The 26,222-nt window shown below is 45.2% G+C and overlaps 1 protein-coding gene across 1 annotated transcript; it reads left to right on the plus strand.

Annotated features, from left to right (window-relative positions):
* On the plus strand, window positions 1–25,958 carry LOC120847932. The gene is made up of 2 exons (XM_040219866.1): window positions 1–624; window positions 25,857–25,958. The coding sequence occupies exons 1-2, from the start codon at window positions 1–3 to the stop codon at window positions 25,956–25,958; spliced, it is 726 nt and encodes a 241-aa protein (XP_040075800.1).
* Window positions 25,959–26,222: the final 264 nt, after the last annotated feature.

Below are 26,222 nucleotides of genomic sequence, written 5' to 3' on the forward strand. Positions count from 1 at the left end.
ATGACTGAGAAGCTGGATGGGCTGCTCACCCTGAAAGGAAGTGTAGATTCCCTCCTGTTTCTGTCGGCGCAGCTTAACGAACTCTTATTGGTAAAGCCACTGGTTGAGAGCCTGAGAGAGACAGTCAACGAAATTCAACAGTCCATGGACTTCTTCTCCGCTGACTATGATCGTCTTCTCAAGCTGGCAACAGCCAACGAGCAAACTGGCAAAGGTCTCCAGGACGAACTGTCGCAACTAAAGTCAACTGTGCAGATACAAGCAGCCGAAATCCAGGAGATCCGGGGCGCGCTCAACGACAACGAGCAGCACAGTCGTCTCTCCAACCTCGAAGTGCACGGACTTCCTGTCTCGCCTAAAGAAGACCTATTATCCTTTATTGAGTCTCTCGCGGAAAAGCTGAACATCTCTCACTTCCATAAAACCGATATACTCGCTATACATCGCTTGCCTGCCAAACGTGAAAAGGCCCCGCCGATTCTAATTCGATTTGCTTCGGTCAGCATGAAGGAATCGTGGATGGAAGCGCGGGGAAAGCTTCCCGCACTCAGTCAGGTTGGTCCTTTCCCCAAATTGTACCTAAACGACAACCTGACTCGTGCGAACAAGGAGCTGCTTTGGCAGGCTAGACAGAGAGGCAAGGAGCGAGGCTACAAATTCGTGTGGGTGACAAGGGCTAAGATATACGCCAGAAAGATGGAGGGTTCTCTCCCTGTGAGGATCAACCATAAGTTAGACCTTGAAAAGATTATCTAGTTGCATGACAAACTTCGCTCAGGTTTCAGATTTTTCGTCTTTAAGAAAGTTTCTTGGAGTCTCTCATGACCACTCTTTTTCTGTTTTACATGTTAATATAAGGAGCATACGGAAGCATTGGAATGAATTCGAGATAATTTCAAGGGATATTAGTTCGCTGGTAGATGTCTTTGTTTTAACAGAAATAAGCATTTCCTCTGTTGCTACAGATCAATTTTCTTTACCGGGATATAGGTAAGTTCTACACGCGGTGTTCCGCGTGTAGAACTTTGTAACCTCGTTGAGGGGAGCGCAACTGCTCGCTGCCCTCGGTGTCAACCCAACTACCGCTGAGAGAGAGGCGTGGTGTTTATATAGTCATCGCCCCCTCTCCCTCGCCGGCATGCCCTCAGCCAATCCCGAGAGGGAATGGGCGGAAAAGGTAGTGCGGAAGTCTTGAGGGCATGTCGGCGGGGTTGCAGTACGTGGGGAGCCACTTGGCTCGGAGGTCCTTTTTTATTGAAAGAAAAGATACAGTAAGTCCGAGGGGCCACGGCACGGCTCGGAGGTGGCCACTTGTTACAGCATGGCGAAGGGCCTTGTTGTCGGTAAAGATGAGGGAGGACGGTGGTGCCAGAAGCGCGGCGAGAGTCCACGCCAGGGTTTCTCGGAGGAAGATGTTGGGGTCTGGCTGTGTCAGGATGGCCAAGGCAGAGTCTCGGGTTACCACTCCGAACGGAAGCCGGGTAAAGCAAAAATACCTGCCATCGAGGCGAAAGGTGGTAAGCCGCTGAGCGGACGGATGGAGTTGAATGTGATAAAAGGCCTCCGCCAGGTCCACCTTGGTAAAAAAGGAATGGTTGGGCAAGGGGACCTGGAGGAGGACTTTTGGCAAAGGGTCCAGCCGGAAGGGAGGGGCCGGAAGATGGCGGGTAAGATGACTGGCGTCCAAGATGAAACGGGACTCTGTGCTTGACTTAGGAGCCAACTGAATGGGGCTAAGGTAGGGCCCTCTGGAAGTAAGACGCAGGAGGCCAGAGTTATGCATTGAGCGGACTGCCTGACGAAGGACTGGTAGCTGGTCAGGTTGAGGAGGACGGTTATTAATGACTGATGCTGCTGCGCAGCGTATCCGAAGAGACGAGTAATCTGCAGCAGGATGAAAGGAAAAAATGGAAGCCGTAGCTTCCCAGTCAACCGTCGGAGGGGGGGCGCTCTGGCGCACGGGGTGCCACACGGGATCTGGCAAAAGGGGTAGTCGGGAGTCTTCTTCCTCGTCTGACTGACGACCCTCGTCTTCGCTGGGAAGCTCATCGTGGTCGGGATGGTCCCGGAGCCATCGCAGTATGCGATCGGCTGCCAAGACCCAAGTGTCCTCCTCCTCCTCGGTCTCAGTAGAGGAGGCCGAGGAGGAGTGGTGGTCATGGAGGTGGCATCGCGGTTTTCGTGAATGAGAAGTGGTCCATTACTAATATTTCTTTGCACTTCAATCACGCAGAGTGTGTCGCCCTTTCTCTAGGAAACGCGGCAACCTCGGTATGTTTTTTGGCAGTCTACAGACCGCCTTCCACGAACGTTGGATCTTTTCTGGAAGAACTTGAATCTTACATAAGTAGTCTCACCATGCATGACCAGTTATGCCTTGTAGGAGATTTTAATATTGACATTTTAAGCACGACCAAATCTACGGTGTGCAAATACTTAACTATCTTGTCAACGTATGGGATAGAGTGCACTATTAATGCTCCAACTCGTGAAGAGTTTCTATTAGACAGACTAGTTTGCTCCTGCATTGACCATATCAACATCAGAACATCTGCGTCGATCGTTAAATCGGCCATTATTACAGAAAAACTCGCTGACCACTACTTTGTGGCCTGTCATTGTTCTTTTGGTAACTTGGCATCGCGCCAACTACCGGGCCGTATTAAAATAACCAGCATAGACAATCGTGCCTTTGATAAGCTAGTCTCGTCATATGACTGGATCGGATTTTCGGAGTCCGTCCACCACAGTGACGTATATAAAAACTTCGTTCTTTTGTTTGATAAATTCTATAATACCTGTCGGAAAGAGGTGTACATAAAGAAACGTAACCCTGACCTTTTATGGCTAAATACAAATATTTTGACAGCAATTAGCGATAAAAATGCTTTATGGGCTAGATGCCGTCGTTCACCTAACAACGTGCAATTGAAGTCAGACTTTAAAATCCTTCGCAACAAGTCAACGCAATGATTAGATCTGCCAAACGAAACTACTACCAGAAAAAATTCGCAGAATTTCATTCAGATGCACGAAAAACTTGGTCCCTGATTAATGAGTTCCGTGGAACTAGCACGCGCCACTCTATCGACGATACGATGAAGCAAAATTTTGGCGGTAATTTATGTCATGTTGTAGAAAATTTCAACGCTTTCTTTGCTACTTTTTCTGGAAAGGCGAGAGATCCACCAACTCCTATTGGTAACACTGTCAGCTCCTCTGCGTTGCTATTCCCACTCCAAGAGACGGATCTGCACTCGATCTTGTTTAGCTTTAAGCCAAGCAACTCGCCTGGAATTGACAACATTCGTCTCTCCGATCTTCGCAGAAATTATGTCAGTCTCAAAGCGGTCCTTCTTTGTATGTTAAACGGCTTTATTGAGGCTAAATCGATTCCCGACGACCTTAAAACATCAATAGTGCGTCCTCTATACAAAGGTGGTGCCAAAAATAACATCGAAAATTATCGACCGATTTCTATTCTACCGATAATCGTGCAGATACTCGAAAAGCATGTGTTTCAGGTAATGACGTCTTTTTTAGATAAATTTAATATATTGTCACCTACTCAGTTTGGATTCGTGCATGGGAAGGGCACGCAGCCCCTTCTGGAAGATTTTTCTGATTATCTTTACTCTGGTTTTGATAACAACGTTGTCACGTCAACACTATTCTTGGACGTATCTAAAGCGTTCGACACCGTTAGTCACTCGTTACTTTTACGTAAACTTCACAGCATAGGCTTCCGTGGCACTTTTTTTTTTTTTTTTGAGAGCTATCTTGACAATCGCTCCCAGCTGGTATCTGCTGGAGGTTTTCAAAGCACACGAACCAAACTAAAATCAGGTGTACCACAAGGTTCAATTTTGTCACCACTTTTGTTTAACATCTTTGTCAATGACATCGCCAGCTATGTACCAGGATGCAAGATCTATCAGTACGCAGATGACACTGTAATCATGTCCCAACATATTAATTACGTAGACTCGATTCGCCAGTTACAGCACCATGCGACTGCGGTCATGGACTGGTTTGAGAAAAACCTAATCGCTATCAATGTAAAGAAAACAAAACTAATGTGTTTATACAATCCACATAAAACAATCAATCTCAGCATTCCTTTTATTTTACACTCATCTGCTTGTAATCAGTGCGCCTGTGTCCCCTTAGAGTACGCTAGTAGTGTTAAGTACCTTGGTATTTTTTTCGATAGTGGCCTAAAATGGCATGCCCATTTAGCATATATTTGCAAAAAATTAAGGAGCGCCAGCTGCATCTTATATAGATCCTAATGTCTCATGCCTCTTTCTGTTCGTAAGGTTATTGCTCATACTCTAGGGTACAGTATCCTTCGGTATGGCATAACAGTTTTTGGTAATTGTTACGCTTTCTGGAGAGCTAGAATTGACAGCATCCTTAAAGCAATCCTAAAGAGTGTCTCCTATAACATGCAAATACCCGAGGACACCACTCTTTTCGACCTTCTTCAACTGCCTGACTTTCACACCCTCTATGTTCACACAGTTATTTTGAGACATTTCTGGAGCTCTGAATTCAAAACTTTAAGCTCATCATCTCGTGCCCTCCGACACGTGCAGCCTTTCCAAATACCTCTCGTGCATACCCGATACGGTGAAAGTACGCGAGCATATTACGTTCCAAAGCTTTTCTCACAGCTACCGCCCGAGCTTCTAGGCCTTACTTCGCTCCGTAAACTTAAGAAATCACTTAGAAGTATGAGTTTTTGATGATCTCTGTTTTACTTTGTTTAGTTTTTTCCAGTGTGGGTTTCACATATTTAGCCTGGACGTTCTGGACAATCGCTCGTTGGACGCCGCGTACTGCAATTTCGTTTTTCGCCTGACTATTTTTTCTTTTCTTTTACACATCAGGCGCGACACTTTGGTCTTCGTGATTATCGTTATTTTTTTATATTAAGTTCTTTTAAACCTTATCTATGTACTTGAATCAGTATTTGGAGGCGTGATTTTGTGTGTTGCATGCACCCAACTGCTGACTTTGACTTTGGGACATTCTAAGGACGTGTGTATGTCAATCTGTCTTATTTCCTTTTGTATACCGGGTAGCAATGTTTAAAGTGTTAATTTTAGGGTAGCATCACACAAGCCTTGTTTTGGCTTTGATGCGCCCGTCACGCAAACAGTGTTGTGCTCCATACAATAAATGTATTATTATTATTATTAATGTCTCTAATCATTCCCGTTTTCCCACCGCCAGCCTTCAGCCTGTTGCACGTGTCAATTTTAGTGCAGCACCGCGCTTCCCACGTACTCGAAGTCTTTCTAAAAATTACTGAACTTTTAGTTTTCGATTACATTCTGCAAGTATCTAATTAGAACCACGTGCTTTTGTTCACTGGTTAAAAAGTTAGTTAATAAAGTTCATGTAATTATGGGACCTACTCTGATAATTAACCCCCGCATTGTGTTATCCTGACCACATAACTCACTTGCATAGACAGCGTTAGTGAGTTCATGATTTTTTTTAAACGAATCTGTAGATCTTGAGAAACACACGCTGTATACCTATTACTGTGTTACAAGCATACTTAAATCAGAAAATGCGAGCTTTTTTTTTTCTTTTTTCAGCAGTGTGCGTTGCTAGTGTAGTACCAGCAAACTATCGTAAATCCTTAAAAAAATTAGGACGCACGCGTGCTTGTGAATTTCAAGCTCGGGGTAAAGCAAGCTGATCGCGAATGTCTCTCAATACGTATAAAATAACCTGGAGATTAAATATAGGTAGCCTTACATTCAACTGTATGTTAACAAAGTACCTAGGAATAAACGTTTCAGCCGATACCTATGACTTTTTTTTTTTTATTCTGCGATGAAAACTATCTATTGTATCCGGAGCAAGTAAATAGTTGAACAAATTATAATTCCTTCATGAGGCGCAGCTCGAATAGCCGGAACATTTTCACTCACTCAAGAGCAGCAGGTGCATATCTGAACACAGGAAACTCGACAGCTGTGAGGCCGCTTTAATATTCCGAACGTACAAATCTTCTTCGTCTGATTGTCGCTTGCGAAGCCTTTTTTATTGCGTTCATTATACACAGCAAATAGCAGCACTCTGGATGAGAGTTATATTCATTTTAAATCAAGTGCAGTTACTGTTGTTTTGTTTTTTTCATAGTGAGATAAATGCAGGGTCCGTGCTCTATCTCACTAGTTGCCCGCAGAGTTTGCAAAGATTATCAAAGAGTTAGCAGAGCGCAACCCAAACAGTCAGAGAGGAAGGGAAGCAGGGAGTCCCATTTTACGCAAACACTCTTTCTGTGGATCTCGGACGCCGCTTTTGTCCCGCTTCCCAGATTAGCCGTTGCTCATGATTTGGACAAAAACGGCCTTCCTCTCTTTTCCGCTCGTGTGTTCCACAGAATTGTGCGCAACTAGTGAGATATTTATACTAGCACGTACTATATAAACAAGTGAAATATGTAGGCTACTTTATGTAATTTGAGTCAAGGCTTAAAAATATTTCGGTGCATCTTAGAAGAGGAAATTAAAGGAATTAGGTTGCTTCTTGTTTGGGTCAGGTCAGGATATTTTTTTTGTATTCTGCCCAATTAACTAATGAATTAAGATTAATAATGAATTTTTGAAATATTAACTTTAGAGCGAAAGTTCCCAATGACAAAGTTGTAGAGCGTTCTCAGAAACATCCAATTGTGTGGTTTTACCAAGAAACCTCTAACACGGTTCGTTTTTCCGAGCTTAAAAAATAATTGTCTGAATTATAAAAAGAAAACACCGTAAAAACGCGAATTTGTCAAAAGCGTCCCGTCGACAGGGCTCTGTTTTGCAAGCCGGCCTAGTCTATTCGAGTCACGCCTGAAAGCGCTGCAATACAAGCTGCACATGCGCAAAATCACACGTTTTTTGTTTTGTTTTTTTTATAATTCGCAATCTTTTATGAAGCGCATAAAGAAAGAGGGCGTTAAGGTGTTAAGGTTTGACAAAGCACAGTGACGCCGCCTGTGAAAGACGTTTCTGAAGGAGCTCTGCAAAAAGACTTTTGTGGCTTGTGTGCTCAATGCTTCTACGAGAGGCAGCAGTTGCTTGTCTGTTCGGCTGGCTGCAATCGGCGTTTTTAATGGAAATTCTACAACGTTGGCCATGAAGAATACAACATCTACTTGGAAAGCGGCAAGTGCACCTTAAAGGGCTCTGGTTGTACCAGAAGATGCGGCATATCACCGAGCAATAACATCGCGAATCTCCTTCGGGAGGGTCGGTTCCTGCGTCTGAGCCGTTGGACCAGCCAGCGGACGTGCTGGATGGAAACTTCGTCCTCCCGGTCTTTACGCATCCTCTGAAGCCTGTCAAACAAGCTTGAGGAGCTAACGGCTGAGGTAAAATGAATCAACGTTGAGAACTGCCGTCTTCGCTCCGAGCTTCAACAATTACGTAAGATCGTCATGAAAAAGGTGAGGCTGCCATCTCTTCCGCCGACTCCTTATGCTTCCATCGTTGCCCAGTCGTCTGTTGCATCAAACTGTAGTAAAGTAGTAAGATGAGCGAGTTGGTAATCGTTGAACATGGGAAAAATAGCTCACAAAGAGACAAAGACAACGAGGAAGGAACACAGAACACAGACAGACGCGCGCTCAAAACTTTGATATATTAAGTAAAGAAAGGATAGATGAAGCACTATTTATGACAGGGCACAACTGCACCAGGGGGTAAGCAGTTCAGTTACAGTGAAACGTTCGCAAAAAGGCAACTTCCTTTTCGCTCAAAGCTACCGAAGGCTGACTAACGCAGCAATCGCCCAGGCCAAAGGAGGTGAACGCCTCAGCACCTCGCGCGTTTGTTCTTCTTTAAAGCGGCCAATGATTGATGCTTTCCAAAGATGGTGTGCACATAGAGGTCTAACATTGCACCGAAAGATGACTTTCTACAGTTGATGTTAAAAAAAGAAGAGCGCAAACTTTCTTTAACTTCAACTGTAGGAGGTCACCTTTGAGTGCATTGTAAGAGCAGTACTGCACACCATAGTTGTTTGTCTCTCTTTGTTGAGACCAAAAATCTGGATCACGTGACAATCACTGCGGGCCATGCCACCACACCTTCAGTTTCAGCTTTCTTGACACATATTCTCTGATGAAGTTTTTTTGACTACCGTTATCAATGACGCCTCTAGTGTAACTGCATTCATTTTTCGTGATGAGCCTGCGCAACGCAGCAGAGGCTGGTTGCACTATTTGTCCACGGGGCGCGGTGCCGTCGGGATCGAGAAGCGCTTCGTTTGCAAGCCAAAACTTAAAAACTCGTTGAAATCGTGCGGTTTTTCAGAAAGACGTAAAATGCCACGCAATTTATTGATTTATTGTTTGTCGATGATGCCCAGGAATTTTATAATTGAAATTATGCCCTTAAACGCAATATTAAATAGTTAATTACGCAAACATAGCTTACAACTTAATTATCCCAAACTTTAATAATTTTCCTAAACGGGCCCTGGCCCAGGATAAAAACGACAACAGCATTTGTTTTTGTTGCGACGTGTAGTTTTCACAATATCAGAATTGCCCACCTTTAGTGAAACACTCCGTATGAGGCGTTTTACACTTTCCCTTAGTCGATTGATTACATGAATGTTTTTATCATCTCTTGTCCTTCGACCGTTTGGGCAATGGAATTATAACTTTATCTGAAATATTGAGTCACCTAAAGCATTTGCTTTTGACATGCTATGCGTATAACATTACCAGATAAAGAAAATCACAGACTTAAATATTCATGCGGTAAATTAGTAAAACATTCTTTCACTCCCCCTCCCTTACCCCAAAACAAAGGCGACATATTGAGCTTCCGGCTCAGTAACACTTCCTTTGATTTCCTTGCTCTCAAGACTCTGACTGACTGACTGAGTAAAACATTTTATATATCGCTAAAAAAAACTCTCCTCAAAATTATCTAAGCCAGTTATTTAAAAAAAAAAACTTGTTACTGTGAATTTGCTTTTCTAAAATGAAAGACGTGGTTACTTGGGCTATTATTACATTATTTATAAATAAAAAAAATGAAAAAAGTAAACATCCGGGATTTTTTGTGGGAAAACACTTCAATACACCTTTTTTTTAAATAATAAAATGTAGACGAGGGTTCCGCTTCTACCGTGGTGTAGTCACGGTACACCTTCAGCATAGTGCAAATAAAATGTGTCAAAAAATGGCACCGCGAATTATTTTTAATGTAATTTTTAGGGCTTTATTTAAGAATCATATGCCTTGATTTCACGCTTCACAAAGTGTCCAAGGACGTATAGAAAACAATGTAAAAATTGGTCAGACGAGGCGTCCCCAGCGAAAGAATACCAATGCAGTCAACGCATCTATAAGCGAGTGTCATCAATCAGAATACATTAAAAATATTGGCTCTTGATAACACGCCCGCCTGTACCTTTATACTAAATTAATCATATGATCATACAGATATAGGGTTTACTCTGAGTTAAGTGCATCGAAAAAAAATCTAATCTAGATTAATTAATTTGCAATGCAGAATTTTGTTTGCAAATCACATTTGCTCAATCAAGTAACATATTTGCCGTCAAAAATATTGACACGCAGTGGTGTTTTGGGGGATGGGGACGGTGCTAGCACTCAAGCTCTATTTTTGTTCGTGCAGTGCCAACCAAGATATGTTGACAATCACTTTAGGCTGAACGCCGAGAGAGGTTTGAATGTAGCTTCAAGCCTTGCGTAGCTAGAGAAATATGCGTTCTTGTCTCATGTTTTTCTTTTTTTTAGGTTTGATTTGTAACCAAACAATTATTTACATCGGGCAGTGTTCAAAACAGTCCAGTCTGCTCGATTCACTGCGTGATATTTCATTATGTTGTGCAGTATATAGTCATGAGAGCCAGACATCTGATTTTACAAAACGAAGCGATTCGGTGTCGAAATCGCTTCCCATTCTTGAATAAATAAACCAGTTTATCACTCATCTTTTTTAAAGCCACCGTTATGAGTCCTATAAAATAAATTAGGGAGTCATGACACCAACAAAATTTAGGAACGAGTTTTAAATCACTGATTTCGGTAAGGCGGTGCTTATTTTTTCAAGCGTATCTTTGTCTTGTCCTATTTGAAGAATATTATATCACAAGAAAGTTACACAAACTCCTTTTATTGTTAAGGCGCCCTGATGAGGGGGCTATGAACATAGCAACACTCGGATAAAAAATGTGCTTAGGAAAGGGGTTCTTTTATCAAAGCGTAACTGAAACTAGCTTCCTGTCCTCGAAAAAGTTAAAAGAGTCCAGAAAGGGTAAACCTCAGAATTGTACTTTCAAAAGCAATGAATGACGTATACGAGGCACTTCGTTCTTAAAAATTGTTTAACTTCATAGAAAAAAAAAAATATTCGAAACCGTAGTTAGCCATCATAGTGTATTTCACTGCGTTTTTTTTGTATTACTATATTTAAGTATGTTTTGAGTGAGAACTTGAGTTTATATACGGATATTTTACTGAGTAAGTATATCACACAGCACTCCTCTCTCAGTTTTAAAACAGTTTAGACTCTTACGAGAAGCAAGTGCTCTATAATATATTGCCACTCTTTCTTGTTAGCATAGCTTTACGTCTGTTCTTACAGGTCGGCAGTTCAGTAAGCTGATATATTTTCTATAAGTGTGTCGATCCAGAACTGAACCGAAGCAAAGATCGGAACCAAACCGTTATTTTTAGTGGGACCAGAACTGAACCGAACCGAGATCTTCGCCGCCTTCTTGGAATTGAACCGGAACTAATGGTAACCTATTCAAAAGGCTGGCGGTCATTATTTTTTTTAAATTTCTTAGTGTCACATAATAAATGTATGAGAATAAAAAATGGCCACTGTATTTCTATGTATTGATGAAATTGTCATATTCTGAACTGCAATGTATGAGATATTGTGTGTTTTCGTGGCGCCTTCGTATTAGCACTATGATTAATCATGTATCACGTGGTCGTCATCGTTTTAAGATATGCTGTCGAGACATGTCACGTCACGTGTGCCTGTGATGTCACGTGACGTAGTTATGACTCACTGAGTCAAGTCGATTTAAATTGAAAACGTCACTAAATTCCGACCTTGTAATAATCGGCGCGTGACTTGTGAAAGGGGTTTATAAGAATATTGCTCCTGCGCATTATTTATTCGGATATTATAAATGTGTCGTCAATCCCCGCTTTTCCGGACATTTTTTGCTGTGTCAACTCTGGCTTTGGCGTTATGAAGCATTCAACGGCGCCGTCCACATTTTTTCAGCAATATCTGCTACTACGGTTCATGCAGTTCCGCTTTCTGTTGCTGTTGATTTTTGTGTTTGTTCAGAGAAGAACTTTTCATGGAAAAAGGCAGTCACCGAAAAAATTAAGAACTACAAATTTAAAAGTTAAAAGCTAGAGAAAATAAAAATTATGGCCATAATGTTTTATGTAGGAAAAGTTTAGAAACAAATACGTTCATGCCGTAAATTATTTTGAGTGGGACTGAACAGCAAAAAGAGATCTGCACTAAACGGCATAATTTTCAAAAATAACACAAACACATTCGTCACTACCACTATTTGAAATTACTCACACATATATGTTGACTATTTAAACTTATCTTAGGATTTATGGCGTAGAAAATCGCGTGACCATTTCTGTGCTTTAACTGCCGCCAGACACCACGACCAATGCAAGATTCTGCGCTATCAGGAAACTGCAGAGTGAAAAAAAGAAATCTGATATCCGAAGCATTCGTGCGCTGAAGTGATAGCCGTTACTATACGTTTCAGCGTAAGTTCAGACGCAATTGACGCTACGAGCTAGGGGTACCAGTCAATCAGCGTCGAAAGCGCTAGTCACTGGGCATCTTCAGTTTATAATTGGTTCAGCGGTGATAAGCACGTAAACGTATATGACAAACACCATGATGGCGCACTTTGTATACTGTCTGACTGGTCCCATTAAGTTGTAGCGTCAGCTGCGTCTTGACTTAATGGGAAACGAAGAGTACCACTCATTTTTGTTTTATTATATAACGACTACAACAAATTAGAAAAAAAAACATCGACTGCGGATATTGTATTTACATTTCGGCGAGTGTTCCCTTCAAATCTGCAGGATGGCAGGCTTTCAGCCTGAGTTGTGTGGTCATGATCCGGAGTCATACACACATTTAAACAATCTACATACTTTAAAACAAAATCGAGATTACAATTTTGCTTCGTGCTTTGATCAACTGAGTTATTTATAACCTTGCGAGGGCGCAACGCGAGTATGCGTCTAAATGTGCAATTGACCTTGTACCGGAAAGTGTCCATGGCCGTGTACCGCAAAGCTGTCCATGGCCCCGATTCATCGTACAGTGAAACGAGGTTCACCCTCTTTGCTTTTACTCTCAACGCGTTTCTCGACCCCGCCAAGGAACAATCAATGAGAAAATCAAGTGGGCCGTATTGGGATCGTGTGCTAGATGCCGAACGATATCAATGCCCCGCGGGAAGTGACTCTTCGTTGTCGTTTCCCGCCTTCACTCAAGTAAGCAAGAGATCGAACAGATTCAGAAAGGCCACATTCATGTTCTCTCTTGCTTGGCTTAAACACGCTTGGCAGTCTTGTTGGGCCAGCAATCTAATCCCCCGCCCACCTTGCCTCAGAAATTGTCGGGAGCTTTTATAGTCTGTTACCCTCAACCGACGGCCGCCCGCCCTTGTCTTCCCTCCTTGTCTTCTGCTTCGGACTTATTGAAGTGGGAGTTTGCTCTGTTTCGTTGTGTCTTCTTCCAGGCTCATTTTGAATGGTGGCTCACGCAATTTCCGCTTCCCCGCGAATTGTGAACACATATCAACGAAACATGTCTTTCTCGACTACCGGCGTTTCTTTATTTGCGCTCATGATCTTAGATTAAAGAGCAGGGTTGTGAAAACGCGAGATCGAAGTGCAGAATAAAAGCGCGCCATCAAGAGACGAGGTGGAGAATAGGCTTATATGCGATTAGAACGAAATGGTTTTGTACTCGCTGTTTCTTAAACATGTTAGGTTTACTTTGATTAGAAGGCGCAGAGTTAGTACAAATAAATACCCAGGTAAAAGGCCTTGTTCTATTCTCGTACGCGTGTCTGATTTGGGGGCTCGACTAGTTCAGTATTTTCTAAAACATCTAAAGATTCAAGAGAGTCTGTAAAGTATCTTGCAGAAAGTACGTGTTCAGCATTAACTTTAACCGCGATAAGCGTTACCTTGAACAACGCATCGTCTAGCATTAACTTTCCTTAGTAAAAAAACTTTCCGTGCAATATATTGTGATATATATACACCCAAGTATTAGGCAGTCGCCCTGGGCCGTCAAAATTGCCACTTTAAGCATCGAAAAGATATACTAATACCCGAAAGAAACACTGAAGTCGTTATTGAAAATTGTTGTCGTTCATTTTATATTGTTTAAAATGTCTTAGTTCCCACATCTACAAATTTCCATATTACAAAACCCCCTATTTATTTCAGGGCAACAGAAAAACATGTGGACTCTTTTTTCTTGCGGACTAAATTGTGTGGAAAATTGAAAGCCCTACAATACGCGCACATTCCGGATGATTTTATTATGACTTGTTTCGAAGAGAGTCTGATAAGGCTCTCTTCGGATAAGACTCCTTTTTTTCTCTGCGGGCGGAGCCATCGCTTGCAACTGGTCGACGAGTGCCCTTTGTCGATCACTTCACTCGGAAGAAAATACTTCCCAAGAAGGGCGTGTCGGAATATTTGAACACGCTTTTAATGAGGAAATAAGGTACGCACGGGTGTGGTTTTGAATTTGTTGAGGTGCTTAGAGCTTCTAGATTGAGTTTTCACTACAAAAGGAGGATCTCAATATCGACTTCAGTGCCCCTTTAAGACGCCGTCCGAACGTATCACTTACGCTTGGGGTAGGAGTAGGGCGCCAGTGTTTAAAATCTTCGCTTTATTTAATTCAAAAGATCCGCGCAGTTCTCGGAAATCTTTGACGCAAAATACGTATTCCTATTTGGCATAAGAGGCTACATTGTTTTCGTGCGTACTCGGGTTTTGTTTGTAATTTTATTTTATTGAATGCCTCAAACAACTAAATCTAGGTTTTGAAACATTTTCTTCTTATCCGACAGCTGGAGCTATTCTTGCGCAGAATGGTTTGCGCTGCTTATATCTATATTGGCACAAATAAAATCACATTTTAGATATAGCGCCGGACGCCCCGTACTACTTCATCATCTTTATAATCACGGAGTCATTCTCCATTTGCGAGCAACATACTGTAATAATAAATATTCGAAAACACTCTTTTTATCACTAGATTTCTTTTTGAATTTTAATAGTTATTGATATTTTAGTGATATTTATATTTTGTTTGATGTACGCAATAAGTACGTGGACTTTTCGTTCTCTTAAAAGTGTCGCATTCTCCTGACGAGATATTCGTGGGTAGACTACACATTCCTTTTTGTTCCAACGCAAATTAAAGCGCAATAAACACGATTCGTCCGCCTTCGCTGGAGCAGTATCATTTGCATATTCTGGTGATGATATTGTCACGAGGAACATCCGACAAGGCAGGGGTGAAATAAAGGAACGAAACGTTTAATGTGCCGAACTTGTCGCAAACTAAATATGAAATAACTGGGCGTCGCTGGCTTCGATGTACGCGTTGCTGCAGAATCGATCGCTGGGGCGAGACTGACTAAGGTTCGCCATGCGGATCCCCTATATACACGCGTGGGCTTCTGGAACAATCAGCGTAAAAGTTTAGGCGCGTAAGACATTCTAACCTCGAATAAGCAACTGGGTTCTCGAATTTACCAGAACGCGACATTTATAGAAATAACAAATAGTGCGTCGGCTACCATTCATCCAACCTTGGTTCTTTGCGTGTGAGCCAAGCGCAATCACGATTCGCTAACGGACACGCTTGCTTGAAGACCCGCGTGGCATTGCTTCCCGTTTAAAAAAAAAAAACAAAAAAAAAACATGTACTCAATGCAACGTGCAAAAAAAAATAAAGAAAAAGAGAAACTACAATAAACAAAAATTAAAACAATCGTAATTCCTACACAATCAAAACAGACTTCTTAGCTCTGTCGTAGTACGGCCCGAGACGAACGACGCAAATGAACTTGTATCGCGGCGGGTGGCATGATGAAGGACGTGTTCCGCGGGGTAGAAGTTCGTAGTTCAAACCCCCCAAGGCAACGAAGAACCTTGTAGGGTGCAAAGTAGCGTTTCAGAAGCTTCTTCCTGAGACCGCGGTGCCATATCGGTGTCCACGGTATCCATTTCCGGTTTCCGCACTGAAAGTACACGTCACGACGACGAAGGTTATACCGTCGTTCGTCGACACGCAATTGGTCTTCAATCATGATCCTTGCCAGTTGGCAAGCCTCATTTGTGCGCTGAGAGACCAGTTGAGCGTTGTCGTTGCCGACGTCGGTGGGCATGTATGGTAGCATGGTGTCGAGCATCGTGGTAACCCTTCTACCGTGTACAAGTTGGAACGGCGTCATTCCCGTGGTTTCTTGAATGTTCAGGTAAGGTTAGCTGAACTAGAATAAGCAAATACATAAAAGACCATACACACCGCTTACTTTTCTTTATGTGTATGTTTATTCTAGCTCAGCTGGCCTTCCCTAAGTATGAACCAACAAGGTCAGCTTAAGCCTGCTTCTTGAATCACCGTATTGTAAAGAAACGTAACACACGGCAGTACTTCATCCCAGGTTCTGTGCTCTACATCTACGTACATTAAAATCATGTCAGCAATCGTCTTGTTGAGGCCTTCAGTCAACCCATTTGTCTGTGGATGGTATGCTGTCGTCCTGCGATGGCTAGTCCGGCTCAAGCGATGAATTTCTTGAGTTAGCTGAGCCAGAAGAGCGGAACTACGGGCGGGTATCAAGATATCTGGAGTGCCGAGACGGAGTACAGTATATTCGATCAAGAACCTGGCAACTTCAACAGCAATTTCAAAAGGAAGGGCTTCTGTATCGGCGTATTCTGTCAGATAGTCTGTCGCGACGATAATCCACCGGTCCCCCCAACGTTGAAGTAGGAAAGAGACCGAGCAAACTCATAACAATCTACTGGAACAGAGCCCCCGGCGGTACAATTACCTGAAGAAGACCCGCTAGATGTGTGGGAGGCGTCTTTCGACGCTGGCACTCGCGGCTGGTCCGGGTGGAATGGCGGACGAGCTTCGGGATCCTGGCCCAGTGGTATTTCTCACCAATGCGTGCGAGCGTCTTACTGTAGCCGAGGTGTCCAGTGGTTGGATCGTCGTGGCAGGATTTGAAAATTCGTCTACGTAGACCTTTCGGCACAAGGTGCCACGTCCACTTGACAGTTCCAAAGTTCTTGTAGAGACCACCATAACGAAGGCTGAAAGAAGCTAAAAGGCGCATGAAAATCCGATGAACCGCGTCTCCTTGGTTTTTCGAGTGGGCGATCAGATCCCGAAGTTTCGGGTCACGTCGTTGCCGTGCTGCCTTTTCCGTGGCATCCTGTGTCACGAGAAAAATTTCCTTGTCGTCATGTGTGTCCGTCGGGGCCGACTCCATAGAGGCCCGTGGCAGACAGGGGACGTGGTTGTCCTTGCGGTCAGACTTGTAGGCGATCGTGATGTCGAATCCTTGCAGCCACAGGCTCCTCCGCGCAAGTCGTCTTGCGGCGTCCCTGAGGTTGGCAAGCCAACACAGTGTGTTGGTCGGTGATAACTCGAAACCTGCGTCCATATAGGTAAGGTCTGAACTTGGCGATTGCCCAGACAATCAATCACTCAATCAATCAATCAATCGATCGGTCAACCAATCAATCGATCAATCAATCTATCGATCGATCAATTAATCTATCAATCAGTATTTTAAGTGATTAATGATTATTAATTATTTAATTAATTAAGCAATTAATCGATCTATTGATTGATAAATTAATCAATCAATCAATCAATCAATTCTTTATTTCACATTTTATGCGAAAGCAGCTGAACTGTAATTATTAGCTTTATCTCACATCAGAAACTGATATGAAACAACCCAAAGGCATTATTTTTTTGTTCCCGAGTAGTTGGTTTCCCCTTTGAAGAGGACCCGACTTGCATACGCGAGAACTCTCTCGACGCCGTCTTGCACCTGTACAAGCAGTGTCCCAAGCCCGGTGTTGTTGGCGTCCGTGTGAATATCTGTTTCGGCATCCTGGTCGAAGTGGTCAAGTGCCGGAGCTGACTGCATACGTCGCTTTAGTTCGTCGAACGCACGCTCTTGCTCCTCGTTCCACTCGAAACGACGGCATCTTTGGTGAGGTGAGTGAGCGGTGCTGCGATCTGGGATAAGATCTGGACAAATCGAGGGTAGCAGGCATTCAGACCAAGAAACCTTCAGGCGGTCTTTCTGTGGGACGGTATTGGAAAAGAAGCTATGGCGGTCGTCTTTTCTGGAGTGGGGCGAACGGCACCATGGAAGAACAGCAGACGGCAAAACAGAACACAACAAAACACCACGGTAAAAACAGCAAGCATCAAAACAGCACAACGAGAAAACAGCACGCGTCGTAATAGCTCGCGACAAAACAGCGCAGCGTCTAAACTGCACAGTGACCGAAAAGCACGTGCCAAAACACGTGCTCTTCTGGGGCGACGTTCTACGCTTAGGAGCTAATTACGAAACGACCTGTACTACGTAACCTCACCGGACTGCCGCAAACCAGACGGCTCGTACCTTCAACTTATGGATTTCTTTTTGACAATAACGTTTCCTCTTTCGCTGGTTCTACGAAAAAATACCAGACAACGTGGTTAACGTTGATGCCAAGATATCACCTCTAACTACCCAATCTCTTCAGAGATCAGCGTAGTTAAGTAGGGTGAAGCACGATTGCGCCACGTGTAGAATCCCCAAACACCAACCTACATACCGAACACTGTTACAGGCACAGACATGTCTGCAATGCAACACAACACAAACAACTCCAAAACAACACCTCCTCAACTCTACTCTAACCATTCTACCGACCCGATTCGTATATATGTCCTACCATTTTCTGAAAATGGTTAGGCAAGTGAGTGACACTGTTTACTAGATAAATACAGAGTAATTGCAAGTATTATTGGTATACCAGTGCTCTGTGTAATGTAATTAAATTGGCACGGTAGACACCTCTCTCAAGCTAGTTTTTCGAAGGCAACATGATATGAAAGTAATCGGCTAAAGCAATGGCATAATCCTGATCAATTTCGGTTTCAAATTCACACAGTGATAAGCTCACGCAACCCATTTTGCCCCATGATCGTCCCGCGCTTGGAATTGCAGCAGAAGCTACAACAATCTGAATTCCTAGTCGTAATCGGCTAAAGTAACATCATAATGTGCTGTTTAATTAGTTTTAGAGCGCAGCTCTTAGGCGCCCGTTTCCGGTTTGAGCGGCGTCGGCGTCGGCGTAACCGCGCGGCGCATTATGGGAAATGTCCCATAATGCACCACGCGAACCCCCGGGTCACGTGCCCCCCGAAGTCACGTGACTCCCCCCCACCCCGAGGTCACGTGACCCCCCCTCCCCGAGGTCACGTGACCCCCCCCCTCCCCGAGGTCACGTGACCTCCCGAAGTCACGTGACTCCCCTGAGGTCACGTGACTCCCCTGAGGTCACGTGACCCCCTCCCCGAGTTCACGTGACCCCCACTGATGACGTCATCGGCATCCGCATCCTCACCGTCATCACTGATGACGTCAAAAGTGACGTCACTGATGACGTCACCGGCATCGTCATCACTGATGACGTCATCAGTGACGTCACTGATGACGTCACCGACATCCGCATCATCATCACTGATGACGTCATCAGTGACGTCACTGATGTCGTCACCGGCATCCGCATCGTCATCATCACTGATGACGTTATCAGTGGCGTCACTGATGACGTCATCGTCATCCGCATCGTCATCGTCATCATCACTGGTGACGTCATCAGTGACGTCAATAATGACGTCATCGGTGTCCGCATCGTCATCGTACCGCCTCGGTGGCTCCGAGGCGAGAGCGCCGGCCTACGGATCCCACAGTCGCGGGTTCGAATCCCGACCGAGGTGCCCACAATATGACGGAGGCTTATTGCGGAGAAGACGCCGTGTAACCGAGTTTTCAATTGCAGGTCAAGAGATCCCCAGGTGGTCGAAATTAATCCTCAGTCCTCCGCTGTTGCGTGCCAGATGTCCGTCGTAGGTTTGGCACGTAAAACCCCCAAATTAGACTTTTTTTCGCATCGTCATCGTCACTGATGACGTCATCAGTGACGTCACTGATGACATCATCGGCATTGTCATCGTCACGTGACCCCCCAAGGTCACGGGACCCCCCCAGTACCCTTCTCTCCTTATCCTCAAGAGCTGCGCTCTAATTGGGCTTTCACTTTTTTTTTCTCTTAAATTCAGTGCTTGGAAATAGGTGACTTCTTTCTTTTCCTTTTTCTCAGTACACTGCCTGTAAGGATCAGCTCGTGCCACAAGTTAATTGTGCGGGCAAACGCTGGCGGCACGATTTCCCCTGTTGGTCGAGTGGCCTATAAGTCTCCCTACTCGCTCCCCTTTAAAAATTCCTAAATAAAAGTTCAAGCACTTATGTAAAAAAAATTAATCGGAAGAGACTTAATCGCTGCTAGCGGAGGCGGCGGGTGCAACAAACGGCCCGCACTCCAAGGATTCATGCCGGTTACTCTTGCGTTTCCGCTCGCATGATTCACTGTGACAAAAGCTTTAGTTATATCGAAGTACATGTAATTGACCTGCCATGTTTGAAAAAAGATGGCAACGAGTCCATCATGCTCAATAGACCTTATGCGAAATTGGTTTGTAATCTCACAGCAATGAGAACCTCGCCATTTTAATGCTGGCCAGCGTTGCCGGTACCGAAGGACGGTGGAGGCATCAGAGACGACTGAACGGGCAGTGCCTATGGGGCGGCAGCTGTGTTTTCCGTCTTTCCGACCATGAAATGCGGACGGACAGTTTAAACAACCTACAGCAGCTGTTTGACGAAGCTCTCGGAGGCCGGTGCACGCTGGCGATAGCCTCGTCAAAGCAGCGGAGCAAGTCCTACGCCGTATCTGTGGACGCTTATAGACTTCGGGTTATCGCCAGCGTGTGCACAGGCCTCCGAGAATTTCACCAGACAGTTGCGGTAGGTTGTTTAAGCACATGATGTACAGTGCGCCGCAATATGAAAGACCCACTCGGAGCGCGTGGCCGAGGCGGTGGCTGGCGGGGGCGCTGCGAGCGCTCCGGGCAATTCCATTCTGCTTCGAGGGGTGGACGCTCACTCGGGGCTCAGCACAAACTGATAAGCGCGTTGCGCTTTAGCTGAGCCTCGAGTGAGCGTCCTCCCCTCGAAGCAAAATGGAACTGCGCGGAGCGATCGCAACGCCCCCGCCAGCCACCGCCTCTGCCACGCGCTCCCAGTGGGTCTTTCATATTGCGGCACACTGTACATGGTTGAAGTTACTTATGAGGGCCTTCCAAAATAAAAGATGATGGCACCTTAATTTTATTTATTAAATTAGAAAATGATAGACAGGTTTTTGCTTTTTATACTTTATAAAAAGCAACCCCATTGAAAATAACACTTCAGCCCTAATATGTTATGGAACCGTCTCAGACCTTCTAACCCCAACAGCCTATCCCTACTGAAAAAAAACCATTTGAAATTCAAACGGGTGGCAAACTGGTAAATCAAACGGGTGCAAACTTGTCGACCCGTTTGGATCAAACGTGATTATGAGATACGGCTAGCCGTTTGAAACGGTACCCGCTCGAAACGGTACCCATTTGATACAGGTGCCCATTTGATACGGGTGCCCGTTTGATACAGGTGCCCGTTCGACCTTGCACGTGACCACACGTTTGAGCGTGCCATTCGAATCGGGAAATTATTCGCTAGCCCTAAACGGGGATCGTCTGGAAGGTTGGTTATCTTAAACTTGTTTAAGACGTTCCGAAACTCATAAACCTATTTATAACATGGAGGAAACACGTCGAACAAATGTGCTCACGTAGGTGCTTGCAAATGGACAGGAAAACAGACAAAAAAGATTGTTTTCAATTCTCCTCAAAATTTATTACATCTCCTGTAGACAAGTACAAACCTGCAAGCGATCTGTGAAATGTGAGAGGAACTCTAAGCTTTTATACAACTGAGAAGATAGCAAACCAAACAAGAACCGAGGTAATTCTAGACTATGAAGGTAGACTTTCGGGAAATTATTCGCCCGGCTGCCGCGAGAATAGCGGCTGCATTATTATATAGATAATCTGGAAGAGTACGAGCAGAAGAACGGTCAATCGTTGCCAAGAAGTAAGGTTGCAGTGCACTTACCATAAAAATAGCGGACTTGAAAGATGTAATCCACGATATTTGTCGACACGGTCAAAGCAGGACAACCACACAAACAGAAATAAGAGGGAACGGCTTCTTGGAAGTTTCAACACGATGTGGCGCACAAGCTGTCAGTTGCCGAACCCAACCAAACCGCAAGAATTCCTGACTTCTTTGAAGAATCGCTTGTTGCCGATATAGACGTTGGACTTTCGAACACTGATAGGTTTGGTGCACATTAAATACGTTGTCGAGAGACACCCTTATAAGACCGCAGGGTTAGGCGACAGATCGAAGCAGGTGGACGCGCAAAGTTCGAGCTGGAACTGACAACAAGCAGACAAAGAAAAAAGCGGCTGCTAGGCGCACCCTTCCGGATCTCGATGCTTATCAGCGTGTAGCTCGCGCGTGGCTGCGAGTCACGTGATTGGTAAGCAGAGAGGAGGGAGGGGGCGAGGACCACAGGGACAGTCCCTCTCCCTATCCCCAGCCATTTCAGTAAGATGTGTTTTTGTAACCTCGAAAAAAAAAAAAAAACACGCGCGCGCGCATTTTAGCTAGCTCGAATCTTGGAAATGGCGGCGGGGCGGCCAGAAGCTCGGCTTGCGCCCGAGCGAAGAAAGTACTCAGTGCGAGCTCGTAGTTTGACTGCTGCAACGGCGGGCGTGCTCTCGCAATGCTCGATGTTCTTGCAGTAGCGTGTACGCGTGCTACCTTCGCGGCGTCTTGAATTAAAGTGAAACGGAGTCTAGACGTACATTCTTTCACGCGGACGCGTCTTCTGCGAGAGAGATTCGAGCTGAATAAGTAAATTGAGGCAACAAAGATGGACGAAGTTTTAAAGTTTTGTCAAAAATATCGGCTCACCAACGTCGCGCGTTTACGTAAAACAACAACAACAACAACAACAACAAATGTGTTAGTTTTAGTTGCAGTATAAGCGAATATCAGCGCAATTCCCTACTGAAAAAAACCATTTGCCGCCTATATGAAAATAAACGGGTCCATACCGGTAACAGTTTAACCATACCGGTCACCAGTTTGTCAAAGGGGTCGCCCGTATGGCTCAAAGGGGTCCCCCGTATGAGCCATAAGGGTCACCTATTTGGACAAACAGGTCACTCCTTTGGCAAACGGGTCGCTCGTCTGGGCAAATGGGTCGCTCGTCTGGGCAAATGGGCGACTCGCTTGGGCAAAGTTGTCGCACGTTTGCTCAAACCGGTGACCCTGTTGCAAACTGTACCGGTTGAATCAAACGGCTCTCCTTAGCCCGTTTGATACTGGACGTACAGATCGGCGGCGTGGGCACGCCTAGCGTTTCTGCCGTGGCAGCCAATGTTTCCGGAAGGCTGGGAGCGCCGGTTCATCGATTTCAGATCGTCCGCGTAATGCAAATAATTATATTTATATTTCAGTTCCGCTGATGTTCGCTTATACAGCAACTAAAACTAACACCTTTCTTTTGTTGTTGTTTTACGTAAACGCGCGACGTTGGTGAGCCGATATTTTTGACAGAACTTTACAACTTTGTCCATCTTTGTTGCCTCTACTTATTCAGCTCGAATCTCTCTCGCAGAAGACGCGACCGCGTGAAAGAATGTACGTCTAGACTCCGTTTCACTTTAATTCAAGACGCAGCGAAGGTAGCCCGCGTACACGCGGCTGCAAAAACATCGAGCATTGCGAGAGCACGCCCGCCGTTGCAGTAGTCAAACTACGAGCTCGCGCTGAGTACTTTCTTCGCTCGGGCGCAAGCGGAGCTTCTGGCCGCCCCGCCGCCCTTTCCAAGGTTCAAACGTACCAAAATGCACGCGCGCGCATGCGCGCGCGCGCGTTTTTTTTTTTTTTTTTTTTTTTTCAAAAACACATTTTACTGGAACGCTTGGCGAGAGAGAGAGGGGCTGTCCCTGTGGTCCTCGCCCCCTCCCTCCTCTCTTGTCACCCGTCACGTGACCTGCAGCCGCGCGCGAGCTACACGCTGATAAGCATCGAGATCCGGAAGGGTGCGCCTAGCAGCCGCTTTTTTCTTTGTCTGGTTGTTGTCAGTTCCAGCTCGAACTTCGCGCATCCACCTGCTTCGATCTGTCGCCTAACCCTGCGGTCTTATTAGGACGTCTCTCGACAACGTGTTGGATGTGCACCAAAGCTATCTGTGTTCGAAAAGTCCTGCGTCTATACGGGCAACAAGCGATTTTTCAAAGAAGTCAGGAATTCTTGCGGTTTGTTTGGGTTCGGCAACTGACAGCTTGTGCGCCACATCGTGTTGAAACTTTCAAGAAGCCGTTCCCTTTCATTTGTGTTTGTGTGGTTATCCTGCTTTGACCGTGTCGACAAATATCGTGGATTACATCTTTCAAGTCCGCTATTTTTATGGTAAGTGCACTGCAACCTACTTCTTGGCAACGATTGACCGTTCTTCTGCCAGTACTCTTCCAGATTATCTATATAATTATGCAGCCACTATTCTCGCGGCAGCCGGGCGAATAATTTCCCGAAACTCTACCTTCATAGTCTAGAATTACCTCGGTTCTTGTTTGGTTTGCTATCTTCTCAGTTGTATAAAAGCTTAGAGTGCCTATCACATTTCACAGGTCGCTTGCACGTTTTTACTTGTCTACAGAAAACGTAATAAACTTTGAGGAGAATTGACAACAATCTTTTGTGTCTGTTTTCCTGTCCATTTGCAAGCACCTACGTGAGCACATTTGTTCTACGTGTTTCCTCCATGTTATAAATAGGTTTATGAGTTTCGGAACGTCTTAAATAAGTTTAAGATAACCAACCTACCAGACGATCTCCGTTTTGGGCTAGCGCATAGTTTCCCGATTCGAATGGCACGTTCAAACAAGTGATCACGTGCAAGGTCGAACGGGCAGCTGTATCAAACGGGCACCGTTTCGAGCGGGTACCGTTTCAAACGGGTACCCGTATCCCATAATCACGTTTGATCCAAACGGGTCGACAAGTTTGCACCCGTTTGATTTACCAGTTTGCCACCCGTTTGAGTTTCAAATTGTTTTTTTCAGTAGGGTTGAAATATAAATATAATTACTTGCATTAAGCGGACGATCTGAAATCGATAAACCCGCGCTCCCAGCCTTTCGGAAACATTGGCTGCCACGGCTGAAACGCTAGGTGTGCCCACGCCGCCGATCTGTACGTTCAGTGTCAAACGGGCTCCGGAGAGCCGTTTGATAAAACCGGTACAGTTTGCAACATGGTCACCTGTTTGAGCAAACGTGCGGCACCTTTGCCCAAACGAGTCGCCCATTTGCCCAGAGAGGGACCCATTTGCCTAGACGAGCGACCCGTTTGACAAAGGAGTGACGTGTTTGTCCAAACAGGTGACCGTTATGGCTCAAACGGGGGACCCCTTTGAGCCATACGGGCGACCCCTTTGACAAACTGGTGACCGGTATGGTTAAATTGTTACCGGTATGGACCCGTTTATTTTCATATAGGCGCCAAATGGTTTTTTTAGTAGGGATATAGCCCTTCAAACCCCTTCAGCTCTTCCAACTCTCTCAGCCCTTAAGACCCTTCAACGTTCCATACTCCCTCAGCCCTTCAACCTTATAAACGCCCAAATTATTGTGAACCAGAGCAAAATGCATTTTAAAACGCTTTGGAAATTTATTAAAGGCCTTGAGTTTAACATGCATGCTGTAATTCGAGAATACGATAAGAACCAACGTTTACTCAAAAGCGCGCGCAAGCAGCTGTAGCTAAAAAGCGGTCAGACCAAATAGGGACAACCAAACTCCTTGTTGTAGATTATGCCTTCTGGTACCAGGTAACGAGAGGAAAAAGAGGTAGAGGAGCGCAGAACTACGAGATCATAAACGGCACGAGGGATAACGATAAACCGACACCATCGAAACGGACGTGCCCGGGATCTCTTCCTTAACACTGGTGCCGAAACCCGGGAAACGAGATGGACCGCAACCGAAGAACCCGCGGCATCGTCCGCTTAGCCGTCACCCGAACACTAACACAAATAGACAATCTTCTGCAAGACGAGAACACGACAGAGCTTGACCTCCGAATACAACTGGACTACCTGCTTCAGAAAGAAAGCGACCTAATCCGCCTTGACCGTGACATCCAGACGTCCACCTCAGATGACGATCTTGAGGACGAGCTTGAGGGAGCAGAGGAGTACCGTCTTCGCATCAGTCATAGCCTCCCGCGCGTCCGACACGCCCTCGACTCTCAAGTCTCTGCGCCACAACCCACGAATATCACGCCCAACGCCCCTCTCGACCGAACCCAGTCCGGCGGTCTTCCTCCAACTCTGACCTCAAGGAGCCACAGGACGGTCGCCCTACCGAAACTGCAGGTACCGACTTTTGCAGGGAGCCGTCGTGACTGGCAGGGGTTCTGGGATCATTTCAATTGTACGATACACACCAATTCCGAACCCTCGCCAATCGAGAAGTTTAGATACCTTCTCACGTATCTCACAGATGACGCGAAGCGAGCCGTGGAAGGAATGCGACTTTCAGAACAAAATTAAGACCTCGCGGTACAGACACTACAAGACCGATTTGGACGACGAGGCATCCTAATTGATGATCACATTGATCGGCTTCTGAGTTTGCCTGCGGTCAACAGTTCAACGAACACAGTACAGCTTTGTAAACACTACGATGCGATACGCTTCCGAACAACGTCTCTTCAAGGGCTGGATGTCCCGCCTAGCAACTACGCTGTCGTCTTACATCGTGTCCTCATGCGGTGCCTTCCTGCCGACCTGGCTATACTATAGCGGCAGAAGTTAAGGGAGGCAGCACTGACACCATCAGCCGACACATTTGATATGCGCCCGGAAG

The sequence above is a fragment of the Ixodes scapularis genome, unplaced genomic scaffold, assembly GCF_016920785.2.
Source record: "Ixodes scapularis isolate PalLabHiFi unplaced genomic scaffold, ASM1692078v2 PGA_scaffold0__279_contigs__length_252992795, whole genome shotgun sequence".
Lineage (NCBI taxonomy): Eukaryota > Metazoa > Arthropoda > Arachnida > Ixodida > Ixodidae > Ixodes > Ixodes scapularis.

Coding starts and splice junctions, on each gene's coding strand:
- LOC120847932 (XM_040219866.1), top strand. CDS start 1: ATGACTGAGAAGCTGGATGGGCTGCTCACCCTGAAAGGAAGTGTAGAT. Junction 625..25,856: donor ACAAGGAGCTGCTTTGGCAG/GCTAGACAGAGA, acceptor CGTATCTCACAG/ATGACGCGAAGCGAGCCGTG.